This window comes from Chrysochloris asiatica, unplaced genomic scaffold (assembly GCF_000296735.1).
Source record: "Chrysochloris asiatica unplaced genomic scaffold, ChrAsi1.0 scaffold00159, whole genome shotgun sequence".
In the NCBI taxonomy this organism is placed as follows: Eukaryota; Metazoa; Chordata; class Mammalia; order Afrosoricida; family Chrysochloridae; genus Chrysochloris; species Chrysochloris asiatica.
The window spans coordinates 1,373,700-1,390,666 of NW_006408677.1; the positions used below are offsets into that span (position 1 = coordinate 1,373,700).

Here is a 16,967-nt window from a genome sequence, read left to right on the forward strand (position 1 = left end):
AGTGAGGTTGGCCCAGGATCGGACATTGTTTCGTTCTGCTGTGCATGGGGTCACTATGAGTCGGTTTCGACTCGATGGCACCTGACAACAACAACATAGGGCCCGCGGGCCAGAGGTTACCCACGCTTGTTGTAAAGGGTTTTCGAGGCTGTAAATATTTGCAGGAGTAGAAAGCCTCATCTTTCTCCTTTGGAGCAACTGATGGGCTGAAATCACTGAACTTTGGTTTACAGTCCAGTGCTTATCCTATCTAGCCATCACACTTCCTATCAGTAATGCTAGGTTTTTATTCATTTTATTAGTAATTCAAAAGTACCAAGTTTAGTTATGCGTTTTCTAGGTTTACATTTCTTTTATATATATTATTCCTCTTACTTTGAATTTAATTATCGTGTCCTTTTCTAGCTTCTGGAGTGAAAAACTATTAACAGACATGTTAAATAAATCTTTCTTATTTTCTACCACAAGCATTTAATCTACTAATTTCCCACTAAGCCCTGTTATAGTTCTATACTTTATGAGATGTTGCATATTCAGAATTATGTGATTTTAAATATTTGTTAAATTTTCCTTGAGATTTCGTTCTTTGTCTCTATCACAGGTGTGTACATTCAGCCTGTGGGCCCACAAACTCATTTGGTCTGGCCTGCCAAGGCAACAGCAGTTCTAGCCATCACATCAGGAGTGAGTTCATTAAATGTTTGACCAAATAAAGCAGGCTAATTTTTAAGTTGACAATTCTGTATAGTCTGCAAATGGTGTTAAAAACTTTGACAGGAAAAAAAGGTTCCCCATACTTGGTCTATCAGTTATTTAGAAAGATGTTTTCTAATTTGCAAATACTTGAGGATTTTCAATATATCTTAATTGCTAATGATTTTACTCGACCTGAGGTCAGAGTGTATACACTGATGTTTTCAATCTTCGGATATTTACTGCATCTCATTTTATGGCTGATTATATGTTTTATCTTGGTTAACATTCTATCTGCTCTTGAAAAAAGTTCATGTATGCCTTTAATATGTATTTTCTCTAATTATTCTATCAATGATTAAGGGAGGAGTGTTTGAATCTACAATTATGCGGCTTTATTTTTTCATTTGTCAGCTTTGGCTTCATGTATTTTGAAGCTTTTATTTCTGTGAACATACACATTTAGGATTGTTTTGAATTTCTAATGAATTGACCCTTTGGTCATTGTAATATTTCATACTTGTCTCTGGTAATGCTCATTGTCTTGCAGATTAATTTATCTGATAACAATACCATCACTGCAATTTTCTTATGCTTACTGTTTCCATAGTACATACTTTTATGACTTTTTACTTTCAACCTATCTCTATTTTCAGATTTGAAGTGTATTTCTTATGTTAGAAACATATGGCTGAGTCTTGCCTATAAATTCATTTTAAGAATTCCTGTATTTTTTATTGGAGTTTTAATATTCCTTACATCTAATATATATTCACTTAAAGCCAGCAGTTCGAAACTACCAGCCGCGCTGCGGGAGAAAGATGAGGCGTTCTGCTCCCGGAAAGATTTACAGCCTCGGAAACCCTGTACAGGGTCGCTATGGGTTGGAACCGACTAGATGGCACTTAACAACAACAACATCTAATATTGTTATAGATAAAATTGAATTTAACTTGACAGTTTTGCTCTTTGCTCTATTTCTGTCTCTTACTCTATTTCTCCTTTTCATCGAATTCCTAGCTGTTGATGTTGTTAAGTGCCGTCAAGTCAGTTCCAGCCCATAGCGACCCTGTATAGGGTTTCCAAGGAGCATATGGTGAGTTTGAACTACCAAATGTTGCAGTTCAAACCGACTTTGCAGTCCAGTGCATTAACCCATAGTGCCACACCATGACTCCTAGTATTACATGTAAATTTCTACATTGGATTTTTTTCTATATCATTTTTACGTAAGTGTTTTAGTGGTAAGTTTCAGGATTACAATACACATGCATTAACTCATCACCATCTACAAAGTGTGTGGGTTAGGTGTGGCCGCTAACTGAAAGGTCAGTGGTTCAAAATTGCCAGCCACTCTGAGGGAAAAAGATGAAGCTATTTGATCCAATAAAGATTTAAAGTATCATAAATCCTATATAGGGTCATTATGAGTCAGAATTGACAGGATGGCAGTGAGTTTTGGGTCATGTAGAAATCTAAGAACACCGTATCTCTAAATGGAATACTTAGGAATATAATCAGTAACACTCATTCATTCATTCAAACACATTTATTGAGATGCAAAGAGCATGATCTCTTTGCTCCTAGTGCAACTCTCTTTTAAGTCACAAGTGACAAACCCATTGTAATTTTCTAAGTTCAATGTTAATCACCACAGTGTAGTGAATTACTTCATATGGCATTTTTATTCATAGCCTTTTGCAAATCCCACCAAACAACATTTTTGCCCTAATAAGTCTGGAAGAAAAGATGGAAGAAGATGCTGATAGGATGATATGATTCAGTCATGGCTGTTAACAGAATTAACGGTGATTATAAAAACTTGGAACTCTAACAGGGGTTTAAAAGGAGTCATTTTAGAAGTAGGAGGGGTATCACACTACCATCAAAAATGGAAAGCCAGGAGTTTCGGAATGTGTCAGTTGGACTCCAAGAACATCCTTGAACCAGGGACGGAAAGCTATGACACTGGAAGAGTGACAGAGAAACAGCAGCAGCCGCCGCAGTATCAAGAGCCAGGGCACTAAATAAAGCCGTAGCCTTCTCAGTCCATAGAGCAAGTAACATTGAGTTACTTTGAACAGGAAACTTGCTTGTAGGGTGCGGGCCCCTCCAGGTACTTCATTAGGGAAGCTAGAGCCGGGTGTCTTCAGGCTGAGGCTTATGGTAGAGTAATAGTATCCTGTGAGCATTTATCAGCAGCCCTCAAAGAAGTTGCTAACATTAGCCAGGCAGCGAGAAGCCTGCCTGTGGGCATGGCTGAGGAAAAGGTGTCCTGACTGAAACAACTGTGCCCTGAGCATTACTGACCCTGAATTGTAACTGGTTAACTTCCCCAATAAAGCTCATAACTGTGAGTATTACCTCTGAGTTGTGTGGTCATTGCAATGAATTCTCAAGCCCAGTTGAGTAGAGGGTGCTGTGGGGGGCGATGGTTTGGCGCCATACATTTTTACAGTCACTGATGCATAATGGTTAGGTATACACTATTTAAGCATCACCTATTTTGCAATCATGGCTCTAGTGTGGCACTGTACAATAAGCACTGGACTGCTAACTGCAAGGTTAGCAGTTCAAATCCATAATCTGCTCTGCAGGAGAAAGATGAGGCTGTTTGCTCATGTAAACTTTTACAACCTCAGAAACCCTATACAGGGTCAATGTATATCATCATCGACTAGATGGCAGTAAGGAAGTTCTGACTTGGTAATTATAACATTTACAATGAGAGATGGAGCCCTGGGGTTTTCGTGGTTCAGTGCTTGGTTATGTGTAGTGGTTAAGTGGTTTGAACCCACCAGCCACTCCACTGGAGAATGATGTGGCAGTCTGCTTCTGGAAAGATTACAACCTGGGGAACCCTGTGAGGCAGTTCTACTGTATCCTATAGGATTACTATGAATCAGAATCGACATCATGCCAGTAAGTTTGATTGTACAAATAGGAGACTTTGCTGTGAAAAGGGTGAGAGAAAATCAGATTCATCACTAATGTCAACAAGACCTATCAGGAGTTGGAAATCTACATTTCTTAGGCCAAATAGGTCTCTGACTGCATTTAGCAGAAGAAATTCTAAAAATTCTTAAATGGTTAGAATATATATATGTTGTTGTTGTTGTTGTTATATGCCGTGGAGTCGGTTCCGACGCATAGCGACCCTGTACAGGGTTTCCGAGGCTGTAAATCTTTATGGGAGCAGAAAGCCTCATCTTTCTCCCGCAGAACAGCTGGTAGTTTCGAACTGCTGACCTTGCGGCTCACAGCCCGATTCGTAACCACTATGCTACCAGAGCTCCATATATATATATATATATATATATATATATATATTCTTAAGAGTTCAAAAGAACTAAATAATATATGACAGAGACCTTACATGGTCTACAAAGTCTACAATATTGACTGTATGGCCTGTACAGAAAACATTTAGTGACCCTGAAAAAGTTTAAATCTTCACTGTCTAAAAGAAGCAGACTAACAGACTGTATTATATTTACTTACATGTAGAGGCAAAAGTACTGTGTAAAAATTCAGAAGGGGTGGGAAGGGAGGAATGGAAAGAAGTAACACACAGAGGAAGTGGGCTAACTGAAGTTATATTGAGGTGATTCCAATCAATGAGATGAACTAAAGTGTGTATGAATTGTTGAACATGAAACTGATGATCTGCTCTGTAATCCTTCACTTAATTCATAATACAAATATATACATACATTTTGTTAAGTGCCATCAAGTCAGTTCCGACTCACAGCAAGCCTGTATAGGGTTTCTGAGGAGCAGATGGGGAGTTTGAATCGCTGGCCTTGCGGTTCAAACGACACCTTTCAGTCCAGTGCATTAACCCACAACATAACACCAGGATTCCATATATGTATATGCATAGATCTACAAATGCATTAACAACAGTGTTTTGGTGATTTTACTAAGCTTGCAAAGCCCCATCTCAGGTCTTACCTTTTCCCCTTTAACGTTAGTACAGTAACACTTTGATACTGGGGGACATCCGTAGCAAGCCTAGAAGGAAGACAAAGAAGAGAAGAAATCATTAAATACGAACTGAAAACCAAACCTGACTTTCAACTCAACTGAATTTGACAATTCAACTTTACAAAACAGATACTAGAAAAACATTGGAAAGTACACATAGCAAATGAGGGTTACCTCTAGGGAAGTTTTCACATTTCATTGAATACATTTCTGTTTGAACTTTTCAAAAAGAAGAAATGCAAACTGATCATTTTAAAATGAAAAATAAGCTTTTTAAAAAAGGGTTTACAATATTTAAATCTGCAAAATACAGTCTGTGAATTTGAAGAGTTTCATTTTATTTTCCTTCCTAACCCTAATCTTCATTGACAAGATACTACAGTTGAAAGTTTTATAGGATATGGAATTTGTAAGCTTACTAAAGTAAATTAATGTTATTTCTTACTTTTTTTTAAAAAAGGGGGGGTTATTTCAAACAAATAAGAAATGTATAAAACTTCTCTATCATGTGATTTGCCACTCGGCCAACCACTTGGAAACTCTTTTTTTTCTAACATCACCCATAAGAAATGATCTCTCAATATATTCTAGCCATGAAGTTGGCAACTAGCTACTGCCAAGAATGGCTGCCACTTCAAGTGCTTGCTTATCTGCATTCACCTGCAACCATGAGGATAAAATAAATGATGTGATCTTTTGCCACCTTTCTTTTCTTTGCTGCCACTCCTGCATCACTAGTAGCTCAGGATCTAAGAGCCCAAGGTTTTATCACAGATACTGTTCCCACAACCTGTTGTTAAGTGCCGTCAAGTCATTCCAACTCACAGTGATCCTACACAGGGTTTCCGAGGAGCAGCTGGTGGGTTTGAACCACTAAGTTTGTAGTTTGCAGTCCAGAGCTGATCCTACAGCACTACACTCTCAATAGCTATTACTAACAAATTCACTCCCTCACATTAAGAATTGTGGTCCTGAAGTTGGGGAAAGTTCACTTTTTCAGGAAAGAACCTACAACGAATAAGAAGACAGTACATTGATTTCAGCCATCTAGAAATAGCTTTTTCTTAGGCACAAAGCAGAAATGCTTAGAAAAACACAAAGTAACTATTCTAGCATATGTGGATAGCTCTGCAGATATATACAAAAAAACTGGTATTTGATCAAATATATAGACTGAAGAAGTAAAATCTTTGTGTGATATGAATATATATCAAATAATATTCATCAATACTCAGCCTTGAAGATCTTTGGCTTTATAGTTACTTTAGCAGCATTCCATGTTTGGCTTTTCCTCACTCACTGCTAGAGTACCTTTTCTAATTCTTATTAAAAGACTGACCTCAGGTTTTTCTAGTCAGAGCCCCTATCCCAGTCAGCTGCAATTAGAAGTCAATCTTAGGCTGGAGCACCTTTTCCTAGTTACAAGGATAAACACCAATGGTTTTATGGTGGGAGAATCTCGCACTCACACTGCCAGAGACTGCTCCGCAAAAAGATATGTTCCTGACACTTCAAATTAAAGTCTGTTTCACAGCCATTGCATCTTATACATTCTCTGAATTGAGTACCATGAATCAACTATCTCACCAGCTACGCAGGCTTAGTCAGAATAACTCATTCACCAAACATGCATGAAGTGTTTTCAAGGCCAGAAAGCTACTTCCACAAATACGTATTGATCTCCTACTATGTTAGGTGCAGGTAGAAACACTAACAAAACAGTACATTACAGCTCTCTAATGCAAAGGATAAACCCATGCACAAATAATTACATTGCAGTGTTATAAAAGTAAAGATTAATTGCAAATATATAGCATTGTTTTGTGTATGCATACATTCTAGATTCCAAATCACAGATTTAAAAATTGTAGAAGATACTAAATTAGAAGATACTAATTGTCAATGCTCATATTCACTAAGTTGGATTGTACATATTGTCAATACTCAATTACATGTATTAATGAGAGGTCAGGAGTATTGATAATACAAATGTCTTCATTAAGTATGTCTGCAATACACGGATAAGTGAATATATGGTATGTGGGTTTTTACTATTATAAACAAAATCTGGCCTAACTCTCTTTCCCCAGTCTTCATTGAGAGATCCTCCTGCTATAAACAGAAATTTAGTATCTCAGAATAATGCAAAGTAGCAGTGGACAATAGGGTATGTAGCTTTTCTTCATTACTCTATTTTTGACTACTCACTATCCAACAATACTCCAACCTCAGTATGTTTGAATCAGATAAAAATGTCTCTTTACTCCACTCCTAATATTTCTAATTACCTATATTCATCTTTCGTCATTTTGAAGTTATTTTACATAATAAACATTAGTCATTTCCACTTTTTGTACCTCTTTTGTAATTACATTGAGAACTCACTAAGTAAAACATTTTGGGATTAATGGCAAACGTGTTTGAATTCCAATAGAAAATGTATATTCTATGTATTACACTTGAATTGTGAGAATGACTCTGATACTCCTGGGTTACAAACAGCAAAAACTGAGGCAACTGTAATATACTCACCAACCACTAGATGCCACTTTCCATACAGTTAAAAAGAGGAAAGCCCACAAGGAATAGTCCCAATTTGAATCTGCTCCACAGAAGTGAGATTGGGTTTTGGTAATGGGACTTGATGTGTGTGTGTGTGTGTGTGTGTGTTTTTAAACCATTATCTATTAATACTGAGAAGGTGACCAATAAACACAAAGCACAACATTAGGTTTATGAATTGTACAAAACTTGTGTTAGACATGGGTGCTGCCTTTAAGTCACTTCCCATCTAATTAAAAATAAATAAATAAAGGGTGAAGGGGGCACAAAACTCAAGAAAATTTAACCAAAATGGAAGCGTGATATGGCAGACAATGGGAATGTAAAGAGCTCTGAAATACAACCAATATATCAGTAACTAAATCATTAGGAGACCTTGGACAAGTCAATCTTAAACTCTAGAGCTCAGTTTTCTCTTTTGTAAAATGACTGACATAAAGTATTTTAAGCCACTTCCAGCTTTCAAACTGTGATTCTGTAGAATGCATCAAATGAAAAAATGAGTGGTATACTTAATGATGGTTATCAAAAGAGCACTCCCTTGAAACTGGAAACATCAGTAAAGGCTCTGTAATGAAGGCGAGTACCAGTTGCTCAATTTTGAAGGATGAACAGAAAGGTATTTAGAAGAAAACTGGCCATGCCAACCATTATGACTAAACACAAAATTAGGTGTGAAGTTAAAATGAACATTAAATAGCTCAGTCCAAAAGGATGCCTCAGACTACATGCAAAAGGTACACAGAAAGTAAAACTAAAACAATCTTTTCAAAACCCGAGAAAAGACTATTTAATAGAGGCTAACTATATAGGGTCACTATGGGTCGGAATCTACTCGACAGCACTTAACAACAACACCAACAACAAATCATTGGGAGCCCTGGTGTGGCACTGTGGATTAATGCGCTGTGCTGCAAAGTCAGTCTGAACCACAATGCAGGTGGGTCAAGTTCACCAGCCACTCCTTGGAAACCCTATACAGGGTCGCTATGGCTTGGAACAGACTCAACAGCACTTAACAACAACATCGTTCTATACCATGGTGAGTAGAACTGAATTATATGCTTAAAAATGGCAACTTTAGTTTTTAATTTAAACATTAATTGAAAAAAGAAAACATTACTTTATCATTTTCTTCTATTGAAAACCTTCAATGACTTGTTGTTATTGTTATTAAGTGCCCTCAAATCAGTTGTGACTCATAAGGACCCTGTATAGGGTTCCAAGGAGCAGCTGGTAAGTCTGAAACACCAACCTTGAAGTTCAAACTGACCATGTGGTCCAGTGCTTATCCTACAGCACCACACCAGAACTCAATGACATGTTGTTAAGTTCCATCAAGTTGGTTCTGACCCATAGCAACCTTGAACAGGGTTTCTGATGAGTAGCTGGTGAGCTTGAACCACCAACCTTGTGGTCCAGCTCATTAACCCACAGTGCCACACCAGGATGCCAGTGCACAACCATCATCACTGTTTATTCCAAAAGTTTTTCATGGAACAGAAACTCAGGGCCCCTTAAAGCAATAACTCTCCATTCCTCCCACTGTAGGCCCCAGGTAACTATACAATTTTTAAAATTTAAATTTAACTTCATTTAAATTTTTTATGGTTTCTCTCTTTTTGGACCTTTTTTTTTTTTTTTTAAACCCAAGCCAGTCAGTATTTTTTAATTATTATTATTATTCCAGAAGAAAATACTAAAATAAAAAATGAAGAAGGTTTTAAATGATAACACAGAACATATTATAAAGCTACAGTAATTAGAAAATAAATAGTATTGATGAAAGAACAGGCAGTTCAATGAAGCAAAACAGAAAGGCCAGAAACAGATCTATACACCCCCACATATACACACACATTTAGTATAATGTCAAGTAGATGTGTTTTGTTTTTTTTTTTTCAGTGTTACTTCATTTTATTTCTTTAAAAAATCAAATCCGCTATGTTACAATATACATACAGTAAAATACATCCATTTGAAAAGACCCTGACACACAATCAGGTGACCTTGACTGAGCGGCTGAGTGGGGACGCTGGGACTTGTCCAAAGAGCTCACCTCTTTGCGTCTTCACAGGAAAAGGCCCTAACTTCTTACCAAGGCCTGCATACCTGCATCCTACGTCACACCTTAGGTGACCAAGTCCCTGGAGCTAGGACTCCTCAGTACACATGCACAGTCAAGAGAACAAGGAGGATCCAAAGCTGTGAATTAGGTGGGAGCCTGCTTCGTTTCAGTGCCTGTCAGTCAGCAAGTGCAGACTGTGAACCTGGGCCCCATTATCTACAACCTGCACTATAGCTTTGAATACACTTCCAAACCTCACTAAGCCTGTTTTCTCCCTGGACTCAAAATACCCATGCAGGATGAAGGTGAGTATGAAGTGAGACATCTACATGTAGCTACGATGTGGGAACTCACTCTACACCAGTTGTGATAATTGGGCTGTCTCCTGGCTTGCACATTCATAACTTCTGGCTCCAAAAGGCACAACAACCAAAAATGGGGCAGTTGAGGCATATTTATATGGGAGGCTCCAAAGGAGCCATTTCACTGGCACTCACCATCCAGCTCTCACTCTGCAGATGTGAAAAGAATGGATTGTGCAACATGTGGCGCTAGGAAAACTAAGGGAAAAAATTAATTTAGGCCTCAAGCTCATACAATTCAAACTTAACAAAATTGCCATGATTGTTTAAGTCCCGTTGAGTCAGTTCTGACTCAGAGTGACCCTATATAGGGTTTCTGAGGATTGGCTAGTGAGCTTGAACTCCCAATCTTGCAGTTCAAACCAACTTTGCAGTCCAATGCATTAACCCAAAATACCACATCAAGATTCCCACTTACAAAATATAAGACTTAAAAAGTACAAATACAAACAAACTCTGTATGAACTACAATTGCTAAAAGAACTTCACAAAAATGCAGACACCAGGTCCCCATTCTAGAGATGCTGTTTCAGTAAACCTTATAGTTGGATACCTGAATCTGCTAATTGTAAAAGTATCTCTGTTGTTGTTAAATGCCATTGAGTTGGTTCTTACTCACAGCTACCCTGCATAGGGTTTTCAAGAAATAATGGTTTTGACCACCAACCTTTTGGTTAGCAGTCCAGTGCTTATCTTACAGCCCCACATCAGCACCTCTAAGTGATTCTGAGTGAAGCGTTCCAAGATAAGGGCACAGAGAAACAAAATAATAATTTATTAATGTGCCTGTAATGGAGTCCTGTAAAGGAGCTCTGGTAGCGTAGTGGTTACGAATCGGGCTGCGAACCTTAAGGTCAGCAGTTCGAAACTACTAGCTGCTCCGCGGGAGAAAGATAAGGCTTTCCACTCCCGTAAAGATTTACACCCTCGGAAACCCTGTACAGGGTCGCTATGGGTCGGAATCTACTCGACGGCACTTAACAATAACAACGGAGTCCTGGTGTGGCGCTGTGGGTTAATGCGCCAGACTGCAAGGCCGTTTGAACTGAAAGGTCAGTGGTTCAAGCTCACCAGCTACTCCTCGGAAACCCTATACAGGGTCGCTATGGGTCGCAATCGACTCAACGGCATTGACAACAACAACAATATAGCTACATAAAAAAATCTAAAACTGCTTCAAAAATGTAAGAACGTCTTCTTAGAACCTTCAAACTGAAGCACAATAATAAAGATTTATCAGACTAAAATGTAGAAAAACAAACAGTAAACTAACCACTGCAACTATTTCTGCCCTGATAGCATTTGACAAATGTGAAGAATTTGAGGTTTTTGTTTTACAACTTCTTCAGTGTAAGGATGTACCAACTACAAACCTACCCCACAATCTTATCCCCAAAGAAATGAAAGAAAGACACGTTGGCTCTCAGTAAAGATGTACAAGAAAAAGATAACTGAGTAATTTTAACTACAAGCTGGTCCTCATATGGATTTGTAGTCCAAATTAACATGATCTGGGTGGTCAGCTAACTTCAAACTGTGTATTTGTTTAGAGTGGACTCAGACTAGTTCCATCTAAAGGGCTGGCAAAACACAAAGAAATCTTATCTACAAGAACATATCTGCATAATGAACTTCAAAGAATTTCAATAAATATTTTTTGGAGAAAAATGAGATGAACTGATTAAAATTATTAAGCATACAAGCAACAGAATACAATAAGCAAGAAAGTTATATAATATATCGTCCATTGTTGCTTTGCATTATCTCAAATAATTAATTTTCATTTATAGAAGGACAGTATCTCAGTTAAGCCTGAGGACAGAGTTATATCATATTTTGCTTATAATATTAAAAAAAAACCCATACACATAAATTCACATGTGAATTCTTATATTAGAATGATTAAACACACAATAGATAATAGGTTCTGGTGTGCTGGATTGCCAAGTGCAAAGCAATGGATTGCCAAGTGCAATGGATTGCCAAGTGCAAAGTTGGTGGCTCAAATCCACCAGCCACTTCTTGGAAACCCTAGGCAAGTGACTATGGGTCAGAACCAATTCAACAGCACTTAACAACAAAAAACTTTATGATTAGCAAAGGTATTTTAAAAGATGTAAAAATAACAAAAAGTGATATGACTTTATTGAAATAAAAGATAAATTCTACAAATAAAAATTATAATAATTGAGATGTGAAACTCAATGAATGGGTTTCACAACAGACTTGAAGAGAAATTTAGTGAAGTTAAAAGGAATTATACACATAAAACATAAGAAAATATGAAAGAGCAATTGAGAAACATAGAAGAAAGATTTATTGGTGGTCGTGGTGGTAGTGTGCTTTAGAGTCAGTTCCAATTTATAGCAATCCTGCCTAGGGTTTCAGAAACTGTAAATCTTTACAGGAGCACAAAGCCTCATCTTTCTCCTGCAGAATGGCTGCCAGTTTCGAACTGCTGATCTTGTGGTTAACAGTCTGACTCGTAACCACTACGCTACCAGAACTCCTTAGAAGAAAGAGTTAGCGAGTCTAATAAACATGTCACTGGGATTTGCAAAGATAAAGGCAATGGTGTAGCGGCAATAGTTAAATAATAATGCAGACTGTTCAAGAAATAATTGAGCATATCTGTGATTCAAGAAGACAACAAAAGCCAATGCAGGAAAAACAAAATCCCAAGCCACATCAACAATACAGTATAGCTGCAGAACACAGAAGTAAAGACAAGACCTTAAACACAAAGAAAGAAAAGACAGATTGCCTTCAAAAGAATGGCAACTTATAGGTTCCTTGTGAGAAGCACCACTGGGAGCCAGAAGACTGTGGAATGAGATCTTTAATATACTAAGGAAGACTGCCAGAGTATAATTTTAAACAGTGAAAATAGCTTTCTAAATAAGGTAAAAATAGAGGTACTTTAAGACAAACTGAAATGGAAACCAGTGTACCCCAACTATTGTTGTTGCTGATTGCCATCAAACTGACTCTGACCTGGAGTGAATAAAACTATTCTATAGGGTTTTCTTGGCTGCAACACAAAAGCAGACTATCAGTCTCTTGTGATACAATAGTGAATAATTGTTATCAGGACTGATTGTAAGGGTTGGAAATGTAAAGGTGGACGTTTTCTAGCAAAAGGAGGGGAGTGATTGACTTCGCAGTCTAGGAGCGGAGGTCCCTGGGACCATCAAGGGAGAAGAGCGGAGAGCGGGACCCTACCCAGAGAAGCAGTGACGCCAGAGATGGAGGCAAAGACGGGCTGTGTGCTGGGTATACCCTTTGGTTTGTTGATGATGCATGGAGGGGATTGCAACCATGGCAATGAAATGATATACGATAGGATGAATGTAAACCTAATGCTCTCCCATGTAAACTATCACATAATTCACAATAAAACCTTAAAAAAAAAAAAAAAAAAAGCAGACCATCAGACCTTCTGTGGTACTTCTGGGTATGTCTGAATGACCAGTCTTGAAGTTGGCAGTGGAGTGCTTAACCATTTGTGCCCCCCAATGGTGTTGTTGGTAAGTGCCGTCAAGCTGGTTCCAACACACAACCCTATACAGGAGACCCTGTATAGGGATTCCAAGGAGTCGCTGGTGGGTTTGAACTGTGGAGCTTTTGGTTTGCAGTCCAGTGTTTATCCTACAGAGCTATACCAGCACTCTGTACCACCCTAGAGTACCTCACAAAATGAAATGAAAGTCTTTTGATTTCTTTCTACTTTATGTGAAAGAAAATATATATCAGATTTAATTTATTTTTTTACAAAAGTATATTTGCACATGTCTTAAATACCAAGTATAAAAAATAATTATAAAATAGCTGTAGGGCCAAAAAATATAGAATTAAAATAAAAGCATAGATGGACAGGACAGGAGATGATGAGTGGATGAAAACAGGTATGAGTATTGGTTACTTTTAACCTTGAAAGGTATACAAATTATAATTTCTAGGGTAAGCCTTAAAAAGAAGATAAATGTAACTCCAAACTAATGGAGTGAGAAAAAATAAATCCAAAAGGAGACAAGAAAGAAACAGAGAGAAGAGATATCTTAGCGAAGGCAGGAAAAGCAAAACAAATATATCAGCAATTATATTAAGTGTAAATTGACACAGCAGAAGAAAACAATCAGACAAATTTGGAATTTGGTAAATTATAAAAGAAAAATTGCATATATGTTCCAAAAAGTAAATGCCATGCCACAAAACAGATGATTGTGTGGATTCTCTCCCTCACAAGAAAAAACAAACAAAAAAACCCCTAATCAATAGCCTAACCTTTCACCTTAAAAATTGGGAGAAGAGAGCAAACTAAACCTAAAGCAAGCAGAGAAAGAAAATAACAAAATTTCAGAGGAAATTAATGAAATGAAAAATTTTTAAATAAAGAAAATCAATGAAACTAAAGGTAGCTATTTAAAAGATCAACAAAGATGACAAACCATTAATGGATTCACACACACACACACCAAAAAAAAAAACAACCAAAAAACAACCAGAAGACTCAAAGAACTAAATTCAGAAATGGTGCTGTAGGGTAAACATTGGACTAAACATTGGACTAATCACAAGGTCATTAGTTCAAAACCCACCAGTCAGTCCATGGGAGAAAGATGAGGCTTTGTCCTCCCACAAAGATTTACAGCCTCAGAGACCCTGTGTCTCTACTGAATCAGAACTGTATCAACAGCAACTAACATCATCAAGAATAGCAGGAATCTTCCTCAACCTGACAAAGGGCAGCTACAAAAAATCTCAAGCTAACATCATACTTCATTGTTAAAGACTGACTTTCTCCTAAAAGATCAGAACATAACAAGGATGTTTGCGCTGTCACTTCTATTCAGCATTGTATTAAAGTTCTATCAAGGACAATTAGTCAAGAAAGTAAAATAGAAGCCATCTAGATTAGAAAGAAGGAAGTAGATTTACCAATCTGTCCAGAAAAACACAAGAGGAGGAATCATTTCTAACAGACAACTTATACAGGGATGCCACAAGAAAAAAACACTCAAAACTAGATCTTGTATTTTCAAATGGTGATGGTGGTGTGCCATCAAGTCGGTTATAACTCATAGTGGCCAGTATAGAGTTTCCAAGGCTATAAATACTAATAAGAGCAGAAAGTTTCATGTTTGTACCTCAGAGCAGCTGGTGGATATGAACTGCTGACCATGTGGTTAATAACCCAATACTATCTGAGGGCTTGGTATGGACACAATATTCCTCTAAATTTGCTAGCAAACCAAATAAGCAACAAGAAAATCATTATATACCATGACTTAGAGGAATTCATCTCAGGGATGAAAGGTTTATCAACATTCAAATATCAGTTAGTGCAATTCAACATATCTTTAGAATAAAAAAAATCATGTGATCATTTCAATGGACACTATAATTACATGAAAAAAAAAACCCCAAATGATTGAAAGAGATCCGTATTTGTACCCATTCCAAAGACAGGTGACGCAAGAGAATGCAGACATTATCAGACAGTATCATTAATGTCACACACAAGTAAAATTTTGCTAAATTCACAAACAGCTACAACAGTACATTGACAGGGACTTCCAGAGGTTCAAGTTGGGTTCAGAAGGGGACACGGAACAAGGGCTATCATTGCTGACATCAGATAAATCTTGGCAGAAAGCAGAGAATACCAAAAAGATGTTTTCCTGTGATTTGTTGACTACACAAAGGCTTTTGACTCTGTAGATCATGATAAACTATGGACAACATTTGATCAATTTCAGACTGAAGAAGTTGGCAGAATTCGTCAGTTTCATGATCACTGGCTTTAGTGGTTGGTGCGTAAATATGAATAGCAGCGGTATTAACTGGTCTTCCTTGCAGGAATATGGATATTCTCCTATCAGAGACAGTTTTGTATTTCAAGATGAATTTTGATATGTTTTTTTTGAAGAACTTACACTTTCTGATTCCAAAGCTTAGTTCAAATGTACAGTTGTTTTTGTTGTGTAAAGTCGTTTCTTGATCGTAATGACTCCATCTAGGGTTTCCAAGGAGTGGCTGGTGGGTTTGAAGTGCTGACCTTGTGGTTAGCAGTCCAGTGCTTATCCTACAGCACCACTTAAAGATTGTATGGTGCTGGCATAAAATATCAAGTCCAGATACAAAACCTTACATATATGGCACTTAACAACAATATATGATCAACTGAAATTTGACAAATATGCCAAGATCACTCAACGGAGAAAGAACAGTCTCTTAGTGATGGGAGAAATAGTTATCCCCATGAAAATGATTAAACTTGGACCTCTTCCTCTAAGAAGTCCATACTCAAAAACTGACTCAAAATCCATAGCGATTAAATGCAACATCTGAAAGTATAAAACTATTAGAATAAAATATATGAGTAAGCCCTTTAAATCTTTGGTTAGTCAAAGCCTTGATAAGATACCGAAAACACCGATGACAAAAGAAATAAATAAATAAAATTAAAGCATTATGCTTCAAGTGAGACTACTAGGAAAGTGAAAAACAATATACAGAATAGGAGAAAATATTTACAAATCATTTATCTGATAAGAGACATGAAACCAAAATTTATGAAGCACTCTTATAACTAAATCAAATGTATATAAGCCAACTTTTAAATGGGCAAAGGATCTGAATAAGCATTTTATCAAAGAAGATATCTGAGTGGCCAATGCTCAACATCTTTAGTCATCAGAGAAATGCAAATCAAAACCACAAGAAGAAAGCACTTCACACACAGTAGCATGACAAAAAGAAAACAGGTATTAACAAGTGCTGGCAAGGATGTGGTGAAATTGAAGCCCTTGTCAAGTGCTGGTGGAAATGTGAAGTTATGCAATCACTTTGGGAAAGAGTTTGTCAGTTCTTCAAAAATATTAAACACAGAGTTGCCATTTGACTTAGCAATTTCACTACTAGGTAGATAGCCAAGATAAATAAAAGTATTCATACAAAAAAAATTGTTTGCAAATGTTCATAGCAGTATCCTTCATAACAGCCTCCAAATCAAAAAAACAATCTAAATATACAACAGCATATAAAAGATGAATGAAATGCTATATTTTCCATCTATTCCATTCATTTCAATTTCACTGAAAGCAATGAAAATGAAGGGCCCTAGCACAAGGAGATTCCTATTTAACAGCAACCACACAACCACCACTCGTCTGTCTGTCATGCTGTGGTGGTTTGAATTGCTGTGATTCTGAGGGCTATGCCACCGGTATTTTAAATAACCAGCAGGGTCACCCATGGTGGACAGGTTTCAGATGAGCTTTCAAACAAAGACA

General features: G+C 37.3%; 1 protein-coding gene across 2 annotated transcripts in view; it reads right to left on the reverse strand.

The window, feature by feature from the left end:
- Positions 1–16,967, reverse strand: part of COL4A5 (collagen, type IV, alpha 5) — a 360,371-nt gene that overhangs the window by 211,777 nt on the left and 131,627 nt on the right. For both annotated transcript variants that reach the window (XM_006871035.1, XM_006871036.1), the window contains exon 2: positions 4,648–4,707. In XM_006871035.1, the coding sequence (XP_006871097.1) occupies positions 4,648–4,707 (60 nt within the window). The remainder of the gene's footprint in view (positions 1–4,647; positions 4,708–16,967) is intronic.